The 19,186-nt window shown below is 33.6% G+C and overlaps 1 protein-coding gene across 5 annotated transcripts in view; it reads right to left on the bottom strand.

Moving 5' to 3' along the window:
* Positions 1-9,966: 9,966 nt before the first annotated feature.
* LOC111514586 (uncharacterized) overlaps positions 9,967-19,186 on the bottom strand; it is a 255,565-nt gene continuing 246,345 nt past the window's right edge. For all 5 annotated transcript variants that reach the window (XM_074180217.1, XM_074180218.1, XM_074180219.1 and 2 more), the window contains 3 exons: positions 15,629-17,521; positions 14,495-14,557; positions 9,967-11,339 (listed from right to left, as the gene is read on the bottom strand). In XM_074180217.1, coding sequence (XP_074036318.1) covers positions 11,316-11,339; positions 14,495-14,557; positions 15,629-17,521 — 1,980 coding nt within the window. In that variant the 3' untranslated portion in view covers positions 9,967-11,315. The remainder of the gene's footprint in view (positions 11,340-14,494; positions 14,558-15,628; positions 17,522-19,186) is intronic.

Here is a 19,186-nt window from a genome sequence, read left to right on the forward strand (position 1 = left end):
CCCCGATCTCAAGTCCCTCAACTATGCCTCTAACAACACTCATAGTAGCATTGGTGGTGGTGGTAGAGCAGTTTCTGCGAAAATCAAATTGATAACTGCAAAAAAAATTGTTGATTTCGAAATATTTGGTGAGTTTTTTCTTAATTAATTTTCCAGTAATTTTTGAAAAGATACTTATAATAGAAATAGGTCTGTAGTTATCGACAATCTCTTCGTTACCTTTCTTGTGGAGAGGTATCACTTTTGAATATTTGAAGATATTAGGAAAATTAGCTGATTTGAAGATTAGATTTATCAAATTGGTAAATGGGACAAGAATAATATCCTGAGTTTCCTTAATAATTCGACTATTTATTCCATTGATATCCGGCAAGCTGAATTTTTCAAAGATGTAATGATTTTTTGTACTTCATCACAAGTAACAGGAGTTCAAAAGAATGAAGAGCCATGAGAGGGAAAATTTCTGAAGTTCACCAATTCAGAGATAGGCAGATTAGGTAGGGATTTTACAATATTGGCGGTTATACTTGAGAAAAAATTATTAAAGTCATTTTCAGTTAATTTCTCTGAGACACACCTTTGTTTAGTCTTCTTTCTGTGAAAATTCACAATGTTCCAGGTAGCCTTAGCCTCAATAATATATGAATCACTTGCTGATTTGTTTGCATATCTGAGTTGCATATTGTAGTATTTTTTAAAAGTTTTAAAGCTATTTATATCTTCACGTGCCTTGGTACTGTCACATATAATTTTCAGTTCTGATAGATTATCACAATGTTTTCTCAATTCGTCATTGAACCAAGACACAGGATTCACAGTGAACCTCGATTTCATTGGTTTCATTGCAAATATATCATAAATAAGATCATTGTAAATTTTCACCAACAGAGAAGACAAAACCTCAGTACCTGGGCTTGAGATAAAAATAGTCCAGTCGAATTCGAGCAAAGACGAACGCATTTTGTTCATACCTCTGCTTGAAATAGTCCTAGTCCAAATTGGTTTTTGGGTTTCTTTACGACTTTCGCCTGTGCAGAAAAAAGTATTGACCTGCATGGTCAGAAAACAATGGATCAGATACACCTGCTTTGTACAAAAGAGGATTCAAATTGGTCAAAATATTGTCCAGATAACTAGATTTGGAGGCAGTGATTCGAGTAGCCTCCTTAATAATTATAGTTAGTCCAAAGGATAATAAAGTGTTTTTAAGTTCATCCAATGAAGATGATTTTACTATAAAATCGATATTGAAATCGTCAAAAAATATTTTTCTATCTGACACAGTTGCAGTTTCACTTAATAGAGTCCCATGCACTTTGCTGTTCGGGTAGGATCTTTCCTGCGCTGATGAGAGGTAATACCTCGAAACCGCGGTGTGTAGGTGATCTACTTGAATAATTTCAGAAAGCATCAAAAACGTTAAACAACATTGAACTGATTGTCAATAACTCAGTTATTAATGCTCACTGTTCTATAAAATTGTTACAAAAAATTTGTCATATTTAAATTTTGTTCTTTTTTTGTGCTATATTTTGGATTAAATGAAAAATAGAATGGAAAAAATGCAGAAATCTTTTCTCAAACATCAAATAAGTTATTGAAATCAGATCCCAAAAAACTACTTGCTTTGCAGTGAAAGACGAGACAAATCTTGTTCGGTAGTTGATTTGAAACTTGGCTTTGCAACCGACTGCTATGGGAGCTTTGTTTATTTTTGATACTCGTGCTTTTCTATTGATCTCATAGATGGCGTCAGTGAAGAGAGGATTTTACTATATTTATTTATCAAATAAGTTGTCGTGTGATATGTTCTGCAAGTTGTTCTGTTACCAGAGATTTCAGTAGAGATGAGCAGGCCAAAAAATTACTTGATGATCTATCATTTTCTGTTTGGTAATTGTAATGCAACTGTATGCATGAACTTTTTGTGAATCAAACTGGCCATTCAACTAGTGAAGGTATATTATACAGTTATTTGTTTCAATAAATTCATATTTATATTCAATAAGTATGAATGGAAACAAATATTTCAATTCTAGATTTTATAGCCTCCCCCAGTTATTTAACTAATGAAAGTTGAACTTGATTCCATACAAATTTCCAGAATATAATTACATATAGGTACGTAAATATAAATATCTAAAATACATTAAGTTGAATCAGAAATCAATTATTTGAGTATGAATACAAAAAAGGCAAAAAGTCATCATTAGGTCATGGCTCTTATACAAATATTTTTTTTTTTTTAATTTATTTTATTTACAAACTCCACTGACCATGGCCCTGTTACAGAGTAGGAAAGGTAAATATCACATACCTACAACAAAATGACAAAAAAGTTATAAAAAAAATAATCAACAAGAGTTATACTTTTTCAAACAACCTATTTCTAAAACTAGTGAAATTTTGGAGAAAGATATCACAGTCTTTTGTACATTATTATAGGCTTTGCACATAGCATTTAATGGGGCATTTTGATAATAATTTGTTCTTGCTGATACAATATAAAATGTGCGAAAGGATATAGGTAGTTTCATAAGCAGGTACATTGAAATTGATATTTGATAGAAGACAGGGATCATCCACTTCACTATGTATCATCTTGTACAAGTATATTAAGTAAGCAAATAGGTACTCTTCTTTTCTCGAGGGTTTGTATGTTGTACTTTTCAAGTAGCACTACTTTTCAAATATCAAGGTCATAGTTACCTGTTTCTTTCAAGTGAAGATATCTCAGAAATTTGTTTTGAACTCTTTCAATGCCATACTTGTGACAGTTATATTGAGGACACCAGAAAATGGAAGCATATTCCAAAATGATTTTAATAAGAGTGATATACAAATGTTTGATGCAGGTAATATTGCTGAATTGCCTAGAGTTGCGATCTACAAACCCATAAATCTTTGTTTCTTAATTCAGTATATGAGATCTAAATGATAATTCATAATCAAAAGTAACACCAAGGTCTATTTATTTCGAGTCCTGTTGAGTTTTATACCGTCCATCTCGTAGCTGTATGTTATACTGACTTTTTTTCGGTAGAAGGTTATAGTATTACACTTTTGAACATAACGATTTGTTCTTTTTTGACCATTCAACGATGTTATTTATATCGTTTTGTAGATGTGCACAATTTTCAACTGTTGATTTTCTTCTAAACATTTTTAAGTCATCTGCAAACAACAAGTAGCAAGATGATGTGATATTTTTAACACGACTGTTGATAAATAAAATAAATAACAAAGGACCCAAGTTGGAACCCTGGGGAATTCCAGACGATGGAATAAATGGACTGGACTCATGCCCTTTCACTATCACACTTTGTTTTCGATTAGATAGATATGAACTGAAAAATTTCATCAGGTTGGGATGAAAACCAAAATCATATTCTAGGGTCCTTAGAAGAATTGAATACGAGACTTTATCAAAAGCTTTAGCAACGTCGGTGTATATAATGTCCATTTGAGCACGACTATCAAAGTTTTCAGCTATAAATTGGGTAACATTGCTAAGATTACTAACACTGAAGCCATGTTGGAACTGTGATATTTTAGGAGAAACTACATACAAACAAACATAATACTGTTGTGTACAAATTCTGTGTTGTGCTTTTATGGTAATTTGAATAATTATGACTTCTACTATGTGCCTGTTAAAAGTGCCAGATTGGTGGCAAGAGGATGTCAGCAGAAGAAGAATCTCGACTATCAAGAAATCTACAGCTCTGTTGTACAAGCAAATTCTCTTCGAATGCTCCTCTGGCCATTGCAGCCTTTGAAAATTTACAAATGTGCACCTTTGATGTAAAATCAGCTTTCCTCTACGGGGATCTGCAGCAAGAAATTTATATTCATCTGCCTGAAGGATACAATGTTCATGGAAAATCTGCAAGTCAAGAAAGCTATCTATGGACTCAAACAAGCACCACAGCAATAGTTCAAACGGCTCACTGAATTCCTCAAACAAGAAGAGCTGAAACAGCTATTGACTGATCAGTGTGTCTTCAAATCTACTTCAGGAAAGAAACTATTTGTTGCCATTCATGTGGATGACGGTCTCCTGATAGTTGAAGATCCAAATGAAATGAAACAATTGCTGTCCAAGATGCAGAAGTTGTTTGAAACTACAGTCAAACTTGAACCAAAGAATTACTCGGGTATCCAAATTAGCTAAAGAGAAGATGGAATATTCATCAACAATACCGTCAAGAAGTTATTGCAAAGTATAATTTGGATGGAAACACAAAGGAGAAAAACACTCCTATAGCATATCAAGACTACACCCATGAGGAAACGATGAATAATGAATCAAGTTTCCCATACCAATCTGCAGTCGGAAGTATGATTTATCTATCATGCAAAACCCGTCCTGATATTGCATTTGCAGTAAATTTTGAAAGCAGATCTACCAAGAATCCTAAAAGACATCATGTCTCAAATGTCAAAAGAACCATCAGGTATGTGAAAGGAACCAAACCAAATGGTATACTATACTTCAACAAAAATAAAAAAAGATACACTCCGGAGGTTTACTGCGACTCAAGCTATGGAGGAGACAAAAAAGATGGAAAGAGTACCACTGGTTATCTGATGAAATATTCAAATGGACCAATTGCTTCGTGCTCACGAAAGCAATCCCTTGCATAATCATTTACTGAAGCTGAATACATTGCAGCGGCTCATTGCTGTAAGGAGATGAAATATGTAAAATCCGTCCTTGAAGAACTGCTCGAACACAAGATCAATGTTGTTCTCCAGATAGACAACACAAGCTGTATCAAGATGATTAAGGCCAATCAGCTTACAAGAAAATGCATTTATATAGATGTAAAGTGTCATCTTATAAAAGACGATTTTAAGAAAGGATGGTTTAAGATTACTTATTGCCCTATAGATCAAAATGTAGCTGATATTCTAACAAAACCTCTTGGAGCTGTTAAATTTGCCTTCCTCAGGGAACAGCTAATGTGTTCTTAAAACTGTACTCTCATGTGCCTTATAAAACTGCACTCTTATGTGCTTTTTTTTTGTGCCTAATGTTTGTCGCATTTTTAGTGTAATATTTACTTTTTTTTGCATTCATTATTCAATATGTTACATTGTTAATGCTCCTACCTATATGTTCTATCAGTATTGTATGTCTGATCATTCCTTATTTTCAAGGAGTGTTAATTGCTTATTTGTAATGTTTTCTATGTTGAATGTTTATTCGTTCATATATTTTCTGTTCAGGGAGTGTGTTAAAAGTTAAACAGTGTCTACCTTTCAAAACAACATATAAAATATAAGTTGTGTCCTATAAGGTTGTCATACTGAGATGTCATATGCTTGTCATACTGTCATACACTACTGTCATTTTTTTATCCTTTGCTTCCAAAAAGGCCAATGTCAATAAAACTCTCTCAGTTATTCCTATAAGTAAAAGAAAAGGAGTCATGCTTTACCTCATCCAAAATAATCTCAAGAAATCTATTTGCTCAAGCCAGAATCAATCAATATTCAAACAGTGCCAAATTTCTACATCATGAATTCATTACCTGAACTAGGAACCTATCTAGGAACAACTTTCAAGATCTATCCTATGTACCAATTTCCTCGTTGCAAACTAATTTCAGCAAAGGGGAACAATTTGGATATATTTGATCATTGAGTAGTATCCCAAATTTTTATATTTATTGATTTCTAAATGTATTACGCCATAATGGTGATTGAACTCGTGCCCCTCTGTCAAAAGATGATTCGCAAATGTTGAGTTAGTCTTTCCATTCAAAAAACTACTTCTATGCTTTTTTATTCTTTTGGAGAAAGTTCTTCCGATTTATCCGATATAAAAGCAGGTCAACTCCCGATCTATTTGACACTGGAGTTTTATCTTTATTGTTTTTAAAGATTTTACTCAAATTATTGTGTTATGTTAGGCTACGTCCAATTCTATACTTTTTTAAAAACTTGCAACTAGTAAGATCACCAAAGTATGTTACAGTTAATATTTAGTATCATTCATTGAAACTGGATAGACCTGGTAGTGAGCTTGTTTCTGCAATTATTTAGAAAGAATTCAGGCAATAATATCCATCTCGTAACCGTCGTTGACAGCAATATATTTTATGAAAATCGGTTCTCTCTGAAAATTGCTTTCTGAAAGTGGAATATTCAAAAGTCGGTGAATCATACTATTGAATGCTGCTACTTTATGTTGGTATGGATGTATAGGCGAATTGTGTATAATGAGTTGTAAAAGTATGTTTAATATTATTTCTAGTGATGGTCAAGTCTAGAAAATTCACAGTTATTCACTTCCATCTCACTCGTGAATTTTTTCGAAAGTTTGATGGAATTAACAAATCCAGTGTCGATTAGATCGGGAGTTGACACAAATACACACGTTCATGTATTTTATAGAACTGACGACCTCGTCGATATCCACCCTGCTTACTAGCTTAGAGGGCCGCCAATCCTCACTACTTATTTTTCTTGTTTTCAACAACCCCTTACTTTGCTTTAGTATACTCCTCACTTTTGGACTCCATTCTGACTATGACATCCAAGTGCCATCTTTGAGAGCGGTCATTATCGGCACAACCATCCTCTTTCACGGTCGGAAAGGAAGTCTCTTTTTTTTCTCTTGCCTTTCTTCTCGTCTACATACAGTATTCCGAATTAGCTAAAAGAACAATTCGTTCAGACCCCAGTCTCGACTCACCTACACTGTGGGTTAATGGACTGAAACCTATCAGAAAACAACTACTCCCCTGGCTAATACCACGAAGAGCATTGCATTACATCCGACAGACATAATCTGCAGCTGAGGTCTTCGTTGTACAGCCCCATTGTATTCAGGTGTCCTCTAAGCGGACAACTACCGGTTAGTAACCCTGTAATTATTCTGAGCCATTCCCTACTATATTGAAGTAGTTCTTCGGTTTTTTTCTCGGACAGTTCCCTAATGAAGGTTCTACTGTGTTTGTTGCCAGGTACTTTTGTCCAGTACTCTGTGTTTCTTATTGGTCCATGTCCTAATCTGGTTTCGTACCAATAATTTTGGTACCCCCAGAGCTGGTTTAGGACCTATATATGAAGTTGATGATCCGCGTCTAGCGCATTCATCAGCTTTATCATTACCTGTGATTCTTGAATGCCCTGGCACCCAGTACAAAGTTAACTTGTTCCTGTTTGCAAGTTCATTCAGTTCTTCATGGCATTCCCAGACCAGTTTTGATGTCACCTTCGGGTTTGTCAGAGCCCCTAGTGCGCTCTTGCTGTCTGTTAAAATATTGATCCGCTCATTTCTTTGAGGTCTCAATTTAATAAGCCTTGTACACTGCAAAATAGACCTGAAAGACGGAAAAATATTGTTTACATAGACCAAAAATAAAATATGGCCTATTAGTGTTCTCTGAGGTACGCCCATGCTGACGGGTAGCGGATTACTATATGAATCATAAATTTTACTATCCGAGTTCTGTTAACTACTAGTAAGGCCCCCTCAGAACACAACACATTTTCATGCTTAGCCTGGTTTTCAAAATAACTTTTGAAAAGTTAAAATTTTTAAAGAATTTGCCAAACGTGAATACGGTTTCGGCCAAGAAAATTTACCATTTAAAAACTCGTCTTAAAAATTCGTCTTTTTCTGTTGGGCCATTTCAGCACATATGAATACACTTTAATTTAGAAACATTTATGCTTCAATCAGAGACAATAAAATAGAGACAGTTAGAAAAAAGAACGATCAACAACTGATCTTACTTACTAAATGTTTTTATTTATTGAAAGAAACACTTTTGTATATCATTCATCATCCATCATCGATGATCTTCCAGAGTGGGTGGAAGTGGAACTGGCTCGGCTACAAAAAGAATAAAACACAATGAATAAACCTATTAATAGTATGCATTTTCTCAACTTAAATTTAAAAATCGCTCTAGAGCCCTAATAAATAGTCGTTTTTGGGGCACATCAGCGAACTCTACAGTTAAATATTGTGTTGATCGAAAAATTGTCAATGTTGCTATTCTCGTTGGTGGTTCACACTCCTCTTCGCCTTCTTCGGGTTCGCCATCATCAAAGCTTTCAATATTCCGTTCATCCCCAACATTGCCATTACTCAGACAAAAAAAAATGTAACCATTTCTAAGCCGAAATAATAGGTAATGCTGTGTCACCATTACAATCACATTTGTCTGTTGTTCAAGTTCAAGTTCTTCAGGCAGTGTTGCTCTTCGAAATACTAGGACTTGAAACGTTAGCGGGTTTGCACCCGCTTGGTTCGCACCCCCTTGACCTAGCATCTGCTTCGCCCGCTGACGTTCACCTTGTAACTTACGAAAATCCTTTATCAACTTGTCCATATCCATTTTATCTATAACTATAAAAACTATAACCTTCAGTAGAATTTGCACCACAGTGACAGTTCACGAAAATAAAATGCGCACGAAATTCGTCCCAACCCAACGTATGGATAAGAAACCATTCGCAGAATTTCACTCGTGCAGGTAAGTCGTGAGGTTTCAGATTTTGAACCTGATGATATTTAAAGGGAGGCCACTTATGTTTGATTAAAATACGGTTTATTGAAGAACATGAAATACTAAGTGACTTTTCTGCGTCTTTCAACGAATTTTCTGGATAGGCTGTGAAATAGGCCAAAACTACAATTTCGATGTCCTCATTGTTTACGAATGTTTTTTTTTGTTGATGACAGACGAAATAGATCCGAAATCACGGCAGTTTCTTAGAAGTCTTCTCAGAATATTTTTATTGGGTCTGTGTAGATTTGGAAGCATTTCTGCAAAAACACGACAAGTTCTGTCCATTATCTTATTGCGTTCACCATAAATGATTATTAAATTCAGGAAATCTTCATTAGAATACCCCAAACGAGACATTTTGCACATAAATAGAAAACTACGAAATACACGTCAATTATATCGCATCAAATTTTGACATATTTGTTGTAACTTTTTTTTTCAAAGTTTCCTTGGTATGGTATTGCTTCAAATGATTTACATTTCAAATATTTCCCAAAATCGGATATATCAGGGGTGTATTTTAGGTATAGGTATAGGACATTCGTAGTATCCAGAAATAATAGAATAGTGTATGGTTTCCATTTGAAAAAATCGTCTTCCATCAATTTTCTCGATGTTAGATTATTTTCGAAAATTCGATGGACCTGTTCATGACTTGATGCTCAAGGTGTGATTCTGTGAAGTTTCACATTTTCAACTGTTACTGTCTATGAGTTATGATTTTTTTCGGAGTGGTGCTGTAACTGTCAAATTTTTAATAAAAAAATCAATATCTCGGAAACTAACAAATTTGGGTATAGGCATTGTTATACAAAGCGGGACTAAAATGTGCTGAGAAATTCAAAAATGTAATAAAATAAATGGTGTTCCATTTGAAACAGGGAAGTTGCCTTCAACTTCCGGTATAACGGAAAGAGGTCGGAAGTTGAAAATATATAAGTTGAGAGAGCCATTTTGTAAAACCCACTAGCACAAAATTTCAAGTTTTTATTTTGAATCGTTCTCCATATATTCCTAACGAACGCTCGTCGTGAAAGACCCTGTATACTCTGCATGTTTAGTGTTGATATACTCAATGTTTTGTTTTATTTGTAGGAATTTGTTTCCAAATTGACTTGGTCTATAACTTTGTAAGATCCACAGGATTGAATAAATTATTGATTGATTGATTGTTACTTTTATGTGAGTTTATTCTACTTGATATAATTCAAATCACGATGATAATTACATGGTAGGTATTGTTATATTGGATTTTTGCAAATGTTTCAACTATGTTCAAAGATTTCAAAAAACTTTGATTCTGAAGAATTCAGATCATTTCTTGATGATATCAACTTGGTTGACAAAACATGTGATTAAAAGAAAAGTTATTTCAACACATATTTGGAGATTCAATAGGATAAACTAGGTGAAAACAAAAAAGAACAAACTAGGAAACATCCTAATTGTATATTTATATTATAAACACATTCACACATACACGAAGAGAATTTATTATCGATAATCGTTTTATACCTACACACAGCCGTTTTGATAAGTCGGTGGATACAATAATTGCGAAATATCAAAGAGCTGTGGACACAGATGAATACAGAATACAGTTTCAAGTTGGTAAAATCGAAACTAGATTCCTCACTTAAAAAACTATGCTAACATATTAAAATTTTGAGATACCAAACATCAGTTAAAATCAATTTTCGTTGTGTAATGTACAAAACTTGGAATTTGTTTCAATTTCAAAACCAACTAATATTATACATTTTATTCAAACCACACAGTCGTTCGCTATTTTTCAAAATGAATTTGTAGTTGGATAAAAATTACAGTACCATAAAGATGAAGTATTCTTTTTGGAGTTGAACATATACACAAATTGATTTTCAAAAACTTTCAATCATCACAATATAAAACTAAAAAAGTCACAGAAAAATTATTTGTTTATTATGTCAAATATTTTATCCAAGTTGAACATTTATTGATGATGGAGTTCCTGAAGAAAAGTGATACTGTACCACCAAAGAAAAATATCAAACAAGGGTGAGTTAGCTGCCTGAAGCAGAAAATACACGAAGTCACACTGTATACTTATTATAAGACAGCCGATGATCTGCTATTCTACACATCCATAATTGGAAAATATTCTGAGTGGTAATGATTTTTATACAGACAAAATTACGATTCACTTTATGTTAAATAATGCCCGATTTTTTCTACAAATCCTTTTGAAACATTGAACTCACACTTCGAAACCACCGAGCTAGCTTTAACGTTCTCCTTCTCATGCATAAGATATGTCTCTAATCTAAAGAAAACACTAAAATAAAACTGAATAATTACAGATATGATAAATCAATAATTGATAACTAATTATGACTTCTTTAATAATCAATGTGACAAAAATACATGGATTTTTCAAAGGGGAAAATTAATGAGCTCACCTAAAAAATACTAAAAACTATGCTAACTCTTTTATTTTACAATTGTATACGATAAAAAAGTCGATTGAACGACATATAAAAACTGTCCCAAGACTTCTACTAAAGACAATATAAAATATTTCAATATAGGAGTATTAAAACTTCTCAATTACATTTTTTATGTTGCGCGTTGGACATTCATAGATTCTAGGTTCTAATTTTAATGGCAGTTTCATTTGCTTCCTGTTCGGTCAGAAATTTGTTCACTGCCAGGAATGATCAACATTATTTTTTTTATTTCTTTCTAACCTTTCATAGAGTCCATGTAATGCATGTAAAAAAGAAACATTTTTTTCAAAGAGAAGTCTTATTCCTCAACTGCTGGTGCATCCTGAAATAAAAAAAAAGAGTTTTAATAACATAATGTAGTAATAAATAATACATTTTATTGATTCTGTGATAGTGTATTCTGTTAATTCTGTGTTACTGCACCAAACAAATTTCAATTGTTGCAAAAAATGGAAAAAGGTAACAGAGGCTTGCCAATTGCAATGCAAAGAAAAGGGAACTTATTTTTGTTGCAAATAATATTTTAGACAAATACATTATTACATTTATTTAAAAATAACAATGAAATAAATGCATTTACACCCATTAGTGAACAACCTCTTCAATATATCCCTTCACTTTTATTTCTGCAAAAAATATAAATTTCAAAAACTGGACTTTAGAAATGCTTTTAATTATTGAATTTGATAGAGAACATTTGTCATTAACAGTAAATATTATCCACTTTTTCATCCATCCAAATAAAAATAAGACACAAAATTAGATTTGACTGAACTACCCTTTTGGGAATAATGTAGAAAAAAAAAACGTTATTAGTGCATATTCTTGCCGACGTTTCGAATTTATTTAAATTCTTCTTCAGGGCTCTGTAACAATGAATTTTCATGAATATACCTTCCACAAAACTTATTTCAATTTCCCAAGAAATAATGAGTTCTCATTTAAATTACTCACCGAAAAGTAGTTTTTTCGTATCGATGATAATACTATTTTAAACATCATCAGACATATTTGATACGTATTTGAAAAATAAAAAACACATTGCAAACAACAAATTTTCGAGATGCGCTGGTGTTGTCTCGAAAATTTAATGTTAATGAAAAGACTATTATTCTCAATACATAAGACGCTCTCATAACCAAAAATCCTTCGTATACCATTGACACTCTGGTAGAAATTTGTTCGTAAATGATGGGAGTTTCGAAATCATCGATATATAAATTCAAAAACGACAGAAAAAACGAAGCTGTGAAATCACTAACATCATCTTCAGGAAGAAAAACTGTGCCTGTTGATGAAAACTACAAAATTTCAATTAGAAAAACAGTACATCATTTTACTTTAAGAAAGAAATACTGACTCTCAACTTAATAATGCGAGCCTTAAAAGAAGATTAAAGTACATCTCTAATGATACGCAGAAAGAAATTGTGGGAAACTTCAAAGGACTCAAATTTCAGCTGGGAAACAAAACAGAAAATCTCTCTTAATAAAAAATGATTAAATTATTTGCTGGAGGAGACATTACCTAAAGCAGATAAGAAAGATTCAACGTGAGAATAAAAAGATTCATTATCAGGACAAAACTTGGCCTAACGAAGAATTATACTGAGGGAAAAATGTGACAAGACAAAAAATCACAAGTTCATGTTGAGCATTTTCAGAAGGCTGGTCTACCGGATTAGAGTCCTTGAATAGAACCATGTGGAACAACAGGTGGTTTCCTTTTTTAAAAAATGATATATCATTTATGATGTAAATTATTTGTTGTTTGTTTATCTTTAACTTCCTGAGGTTGTTTCAATATTAACACTTGTTCACAAAAAGGATTTGAAGCTTTATTAACTTCTAATTATTATATGCGAACCCTTTTGATAGCAGACTGTGCTATCATCTTAACGGCTCTACTGAAACTGAACGTTTTATCTTCTTGTTTGTTCTTTGTTGGTTAAAAGTCATAATTCACTTATCGAGGAACAAATACAAATCAAAACACAACAAGACCTAACATTCAATATACTCCACAAAACAATACACATTCCTAGTAACAATGAACCTAGAGAACCACCAACACAAAGGATATTACCACAATTATATTCAAAGATCTTGTCGACTTCTTGTTTTATCCATTGAAAACTATCTTTAACCTGTCCTTGAGAAGCAAAACATTTCCTGACATCTGGAAAGAAGTAAAGGTTATTCCAGTCTTCGATATTATCAATTACAGGCCGGTGGTAGTGTTATCGGCACCAGCCAAACTTTTCGACACTGTCATTGTCAAGCATCTCTATAGATTATTTTTTCCTAAAATATCACAGTTCCAACATGGCTTCATGAAAAAAAGAGCCACTGTTAGTAATCTTAACAATGTTACCCAACTTATAGCTGAAAACTTGGATAGTCGTGCTAGAGTGAACATAATATACACCGACTTTGCTAAAGCTTTTGATAAAGTCTCACATCCAATTCTACTAAGAACCCTAGAATATGACTTTGGTTTTCATCCCAACCTGATGAAATCAAATCGAAAACAAAGTATGATAGTGAAAGGGCATAAGTCCAGTCCATTTATTGCATCGGCTGGAGTTCCCCAGGGTTCCAACTTCGGTCCTTCGTTATTTATTTTATTTATCAACAGTCTTGAAGAAAAATATCACATCATCTTGCTACTTGTTGTTTGCAGATGACATGAAAATTTTCAGAAGAATTTCAACAGTTAAAGATTGTGTACATCTACAAAATGATATAAATAACATCGTTGAATGGTCATAAAAGAACAAATTGTTATTCAACGTTCAAAAGTGTAATACTATGACCTTCTACCGGAAAAAAGTCAGTATAATATACAGCTACGAGATGGACGGTATAAAACTCAACAGAACTCAAGAAATAACAGACCTTGGTGTTAATTTTGATCATGAGTTATCATTTAGATCTCATATACTGAATATAACAAACAAGGCTTCAAAGATGTATGGGCCATGTTCTGTAGAGTTTGTAAATAAATAAATAAATAACATAAAATAAATTACCTGATGTAATCCAAGTACAGGCAAATTTAAAGAGACATCCGGATGAAAGGAGAGGACAAATACCTGCACTAAGGCTTTCTAACCGTAAAAAGAACAAATAAGAAGATAAAACGTTCAGTTTGAGTAGAGCCATGAAGATGATAGCACAGCCTATCAAAAGCGCTCGCATATAATAATTAGAAGTTATTAAAGTTTCAAATTATTTTTGTGAACAAGTGTTGATATCAAAACATTGATGATAAAGGAAAACTAGTTGCATCAATTGATGAGTCAATATTATTACATGACTGTTTCACTTGATTTATTGAAATTTTCTTATTATTCTGTTATCCTTTTTCCTTATTTGGGGTGATCAAGCACCTCAGCTCAAGTTCAACACTCAAGCATAATCAAAGACGATTGTCATTATATTTTATAAATACTCAATTATCAAGGAAGAAACTCACCACAGCAATAATCTTCTGATCTCCCTCTTCTTGTCGTACTTCATTTGAAGTTTCAGTAGGAACCTGGAAACAAGATAGATGAATGAATATGCCAAAATTTACCACTACACTTGGTCAATAGGTTTGTAGGATTTTACTCGATACAAAATATGAGTCCATATAATTTTCACTATTTTTACTTGTAAGTGTGGAAAAATAAAATTGCCTGTACTGAATCTAGTAGAAAAACAAAATCCTCTAAGTAATGAATATAACAGAGATATTTTCAGATTTTGAATACATCGACAATGTTTTTTTTCCTTGAGGTTTTTGCAATATGAACATTGAGAATACTCGATTTTGAATATCATTAAATGTATTGCAAATCGATTTTTGTTAAAATGTAATTTATTTATTCATAAATTTGAACATTTCTTAAAATTGAAATAAGTTATATTGAATGTAAGTATTACGATTTTTAAAATCTTTTGTCAGAAAATTGCACTTCTTGTTGATTCAAGACAATTGTATATCAAATTTAAAGGGGTGTTTTTTAAGGAGAGATGAATTTTTGGAAAAGGAAGGTTATGGCTTTCTACTTCTTCAGCTTTCTACAAAAGAACGTGGGAATCTTTGTAAAGAGTTCATTTTGAAATTGATTGCCTTCTTCTATGGAAGATTTTCACGTTTTTTGCATAAAGATGGAAAAGTAGAAAGACCAAACCATTCTTTCTCAAATATTCCATATTCTATTCTAATAAAAAAAAAACTGGTTATTGACAACAACTCTCCACATTATTGTCATATGCAAACGAAATATTTATGTGAAATATATAAAACATCTAGAATAGGTACTACTTACATAATTTTCAGGCGATTATAAATAAACAGTAAAAACTGAGACTTTCTCTATAACACAATGTCTGAACGTAACTAAAGGAAACAAATTGAAGGAAGTTTTAGTGGGAATGGGAAATGTTATTATCATTCAGGAATAATCAATCAATCTGTTAGCACAATTCCAGCCAATCACGTTTGGGGACAAACATACTATAAATTAAAAGACTAGAACGAAGAGCAACTAGAGGTTAATGCATGAGCCGATCAAATACAGAAAAACTTTTCTCATGGGGAAACTGGGGAAACACTATTCACCTGTTTCAGTGGTCCTTCTTTCAGCGGCAGCGCTGAAACCTCATCAGTCGGTGACGGCAGTCCATTGGCGTTTCCGTTTGTGAGAACTGTACTGTCGGAGGGATGGGAAATTTCAGAAACAGGACAGTCAGTTGCTATGGGTTCGGGAACTGAATCCACAGGAGGTAAAGACATCGGTTCCGCCAAATTTTCAGAAAGAGGTTCAGGAAGTGAAGGTAATGACTCTGTTGAAATATCGGGCAATGAATCTGCAGGATTGACTACAGATTCTGGAAGCTGCTCTATCGTTGGGGATTGAGATTCTGGTGAAGTAACAACTGGTCCTGGAATATTTTCAGGGACTGGGGTGGAAGATTCTTGAACTACATCAGTCGAAGATAAAGGACTAGGAAGTGAGGGCTCCACTGGAGGTTCCGTCAGACACGTTTCGGGAGATTGTGAAGGTTCAGGTAACTTCGCAGACTCCTCCGGAAGATCAGAAGATTGTTCGGCTGATTCTGTAACGGTTTCTTTAAAATCTTTTGGAGTTTCCTGAAGAATCTCTGGTTTTTCTTCTACTACTACTGTTTCCTTAGGTTTAGAGGGATCCAAGAGCACTTCAGAAGTTTCAATTACTTCATTGGAAACATCTGAAGATTTTATTGATTTCACTGCATCCTCTATTGTTTCTTCTTCAGGTTTTTCAGAATTTTCTGTGGCTAGTTGTGCTCCACCAATATTGACAGATACTCCTGGAGATTCTGTTAGTGATTCAGGGGCTTCTAAAGTTTCCTTCGACACTTCTTCTATGGTAGTAGCCTGCATAGAAACGTCTGGTAGTTTCTCCTCTTTTGTAATTTCAGCTGCCTCAACATGCAAAGTTGACTCATTCTTTTCAGTAACTAATTGATTAGTTTCGGTAGGTTCTGAGACAGGTTCAGGCTCATTCTCTTTTTGGGACTCTGATACCGTTTTGACAGACTCAGGAGAAATTACTGTTTCTTGTTTTGATTCTGTTGCATTTTCAGGAAGATTTTCTATCACTTCAGACTTGGTAACCTCCTCAGGGATTTTATCTGGTTTAGGAGACGTTTCTGTTTCTTGTGACGGAATCAAATCTACTTCAGAGGATTTAGGTGCATCAGGAGAAACTTCAATAGGGGCTGAAGGATCAGTTGCGCATTCAGGGGTCTTTGAAATTTCAGTTTTGGAGGAATCAGAAATTTGTTCGGATGCTTGATCATTTCTAAAGGTTTCAGTATTATCTTTTTGCAAAGGCTCGGGGACAGAAACGGTTTCTAGAGATGATTTTTCATCATTTTGTTGAGATACAGACTCTATTTTCGTTTCTAACACTGCAGGGTTTTCGCAAACAGTGTTGATTACAGGTGAAGAAGCTGCCAAGGGCTGAGACTCAAGGACCGACTGTACAACTGACGGTTCTGGAATTGTTTCTACAACAGGAACAGATTGGGGCAAATTGATGGGTACTTGATCAGCAGTTAGAGAGTCTGCTTTAGTGGATTCAGCGAATACCGTCACCGGGGATGGAGGATTAGAGGATGGCAAGGGAGGGGGGATCTCCTCGCTACGCACCTCTTTGGTCTCCTCGACAGGAGTTGGTGGTTCTACAGATTTAGGTTCCTCCTGTTCCTTGGCAGGAGAAGGAGCGGATTCGACGGATTTTTCAACGATGGGTTCGGGAACTTTAGGTTCTTCTATTTCAGCAGCTTTGGGCTCCTCGGCTTTTGGTTCCTCAACAGGTTTTTCTGGTTCTTCCACAGTGGTCGGTGTATCAGTTGGTTTAGCGGTATCATCAGCAGGAGCATCACCGTTTGTTACCGCTTCTGGTACCTTTAAGTCCTCACTTTTTGGTGACTCAATGCTAGGGGATGTGGCATTTTCTTCGGCGTTCTGAAACAAAAACGATGTTTATGAATATTTCGAAATATCAATAATATGTAAACATGTTTCAATGAATTAAGTTCAAATTCAGTATTCTGGCGTACACTGTTAAGTTATAAACGAAACAAGTTAAATATAAAATATTCTAGTAGTATAAAAAACAAACAATTAAGGTCGAGTTCAATCTACAACAGGAAATTCAACCCATATTCTCTTCCACTCGCGTTGAAACTACTTTCTCTGAAAAATTCATAACCCGCACCATCAACTTATTTCTGGAAGAGATCCATCCTTGATAATTAGATGTAATATAATTCAGATAATGCCAGACAGTCGAATAGGGACACAATAGTTCCAATCAATGTGACTTGGATGTATCCTAACCTATCCAGAATACAAGGATAATCACCAATGCTGATGATTCTAAAATATGTTTATGCATTCAAAATGCTAATGGATTTTGGAGACTTGTTATTGGCAACCTTCATAAGAAAGGCAAAAATAAATTTGTCTGAAATAAATATAATTTTTAAGCTTTCTAATTATTTTAAACTCATATCAATGATTAATTTACATTTTGGTTTCAGCTCACAACAGTTTGTTTTCTTCATAAATTCATTTCTGAATTTATCTTTAAACATTTATTTCTGTTCATATTAAAGTCGAACATTTTGTCATTGCCTTTTTAACAACTCAACCAAACAATTGTTTCGACATAATTCATTTACTAGTGGATTTCAAATATGTCAATATTACTACATAGTATAAAACAAAGTCGCTTCCCGCTGTCTGTCCCTATGTATGCTTAGATCTTGAAAACTACGCAACGGATTTTGATGCAGGTTTTTTGATAGATAAGAGTGATTCAAAAGGAAGATTTATATATAGGTATATATATATATATATATATATATATATATATATATATATATATATATATATATATATATATATATATATATATATATATATATATATATATATATATATGTCTATCTCTTAGGGAGAAGGGATAACCCACAATAACAGTTTTTTATCCTTGATAAATAATGGCTTATTTACGAAGCTATTTTAGGCAATATGGCATTAATCATTATCCAATTTAGTACCTTAAATACATTGTGCATTCAATATTGATCAATATGGCCCTTTACATCATGTATTTCAAAAGATTATTTTTCGAAGATTTACAAATTTAACATGTAGGGACATAGAGGTTGCGGCGGTACCGGCCGGTACCGCTGCAATTGTAAAATTTCCGTGGTATTTTCGGTAAAATAGGTTGAACCGATATTATGTCAACGTTTTCTAAGAAATCAAATATTTCTCTTTGCATGTTTCAAAACACCATCTAGAATAAACTGTTTTCCGAAACATGAAGATAAGTAAATACCAGACACTCATTCAGATAAACATCATTTGAATTCTGAATTGAATGTTATTACCTTGCATCAAAATAATGAATTATCTTTGTAGAAGCACAGCTCTGTAGGATTTATCGTCAAAGTGCGTCAGTTCGACTCTTCATTATCAGTTTATGGTTTAAATATAGCCTGAACATTCGATTTCACGCCCGAATAGAGGAAGTAAATATTATTTTTAGAAGGACTAATGCGTATGTATCAGTAAACTCGAATATTATATTAAAATTGAAACGATTTAATATTCAAAATG

Source organism: Leptinotarsa decemlineata, unplaced genomic scaffold (assembly GCF_025532065.1).
Source record: "Leptinotarsa decemlineata unplaced genomic scaffold, Ldec_3_MD MMD2_tig00026294_RagTag_RagTag, whole genome shotgun sequence".
In the NCBI taxonomy this organism is placed as follows: domain Eukaryota; kingdom Metazoa; phylum Arthropoda; class Insecta; order Coleoptera; family Chrysomelidae; genus Leptinotarsa; species Leptinotarsa decemlineata.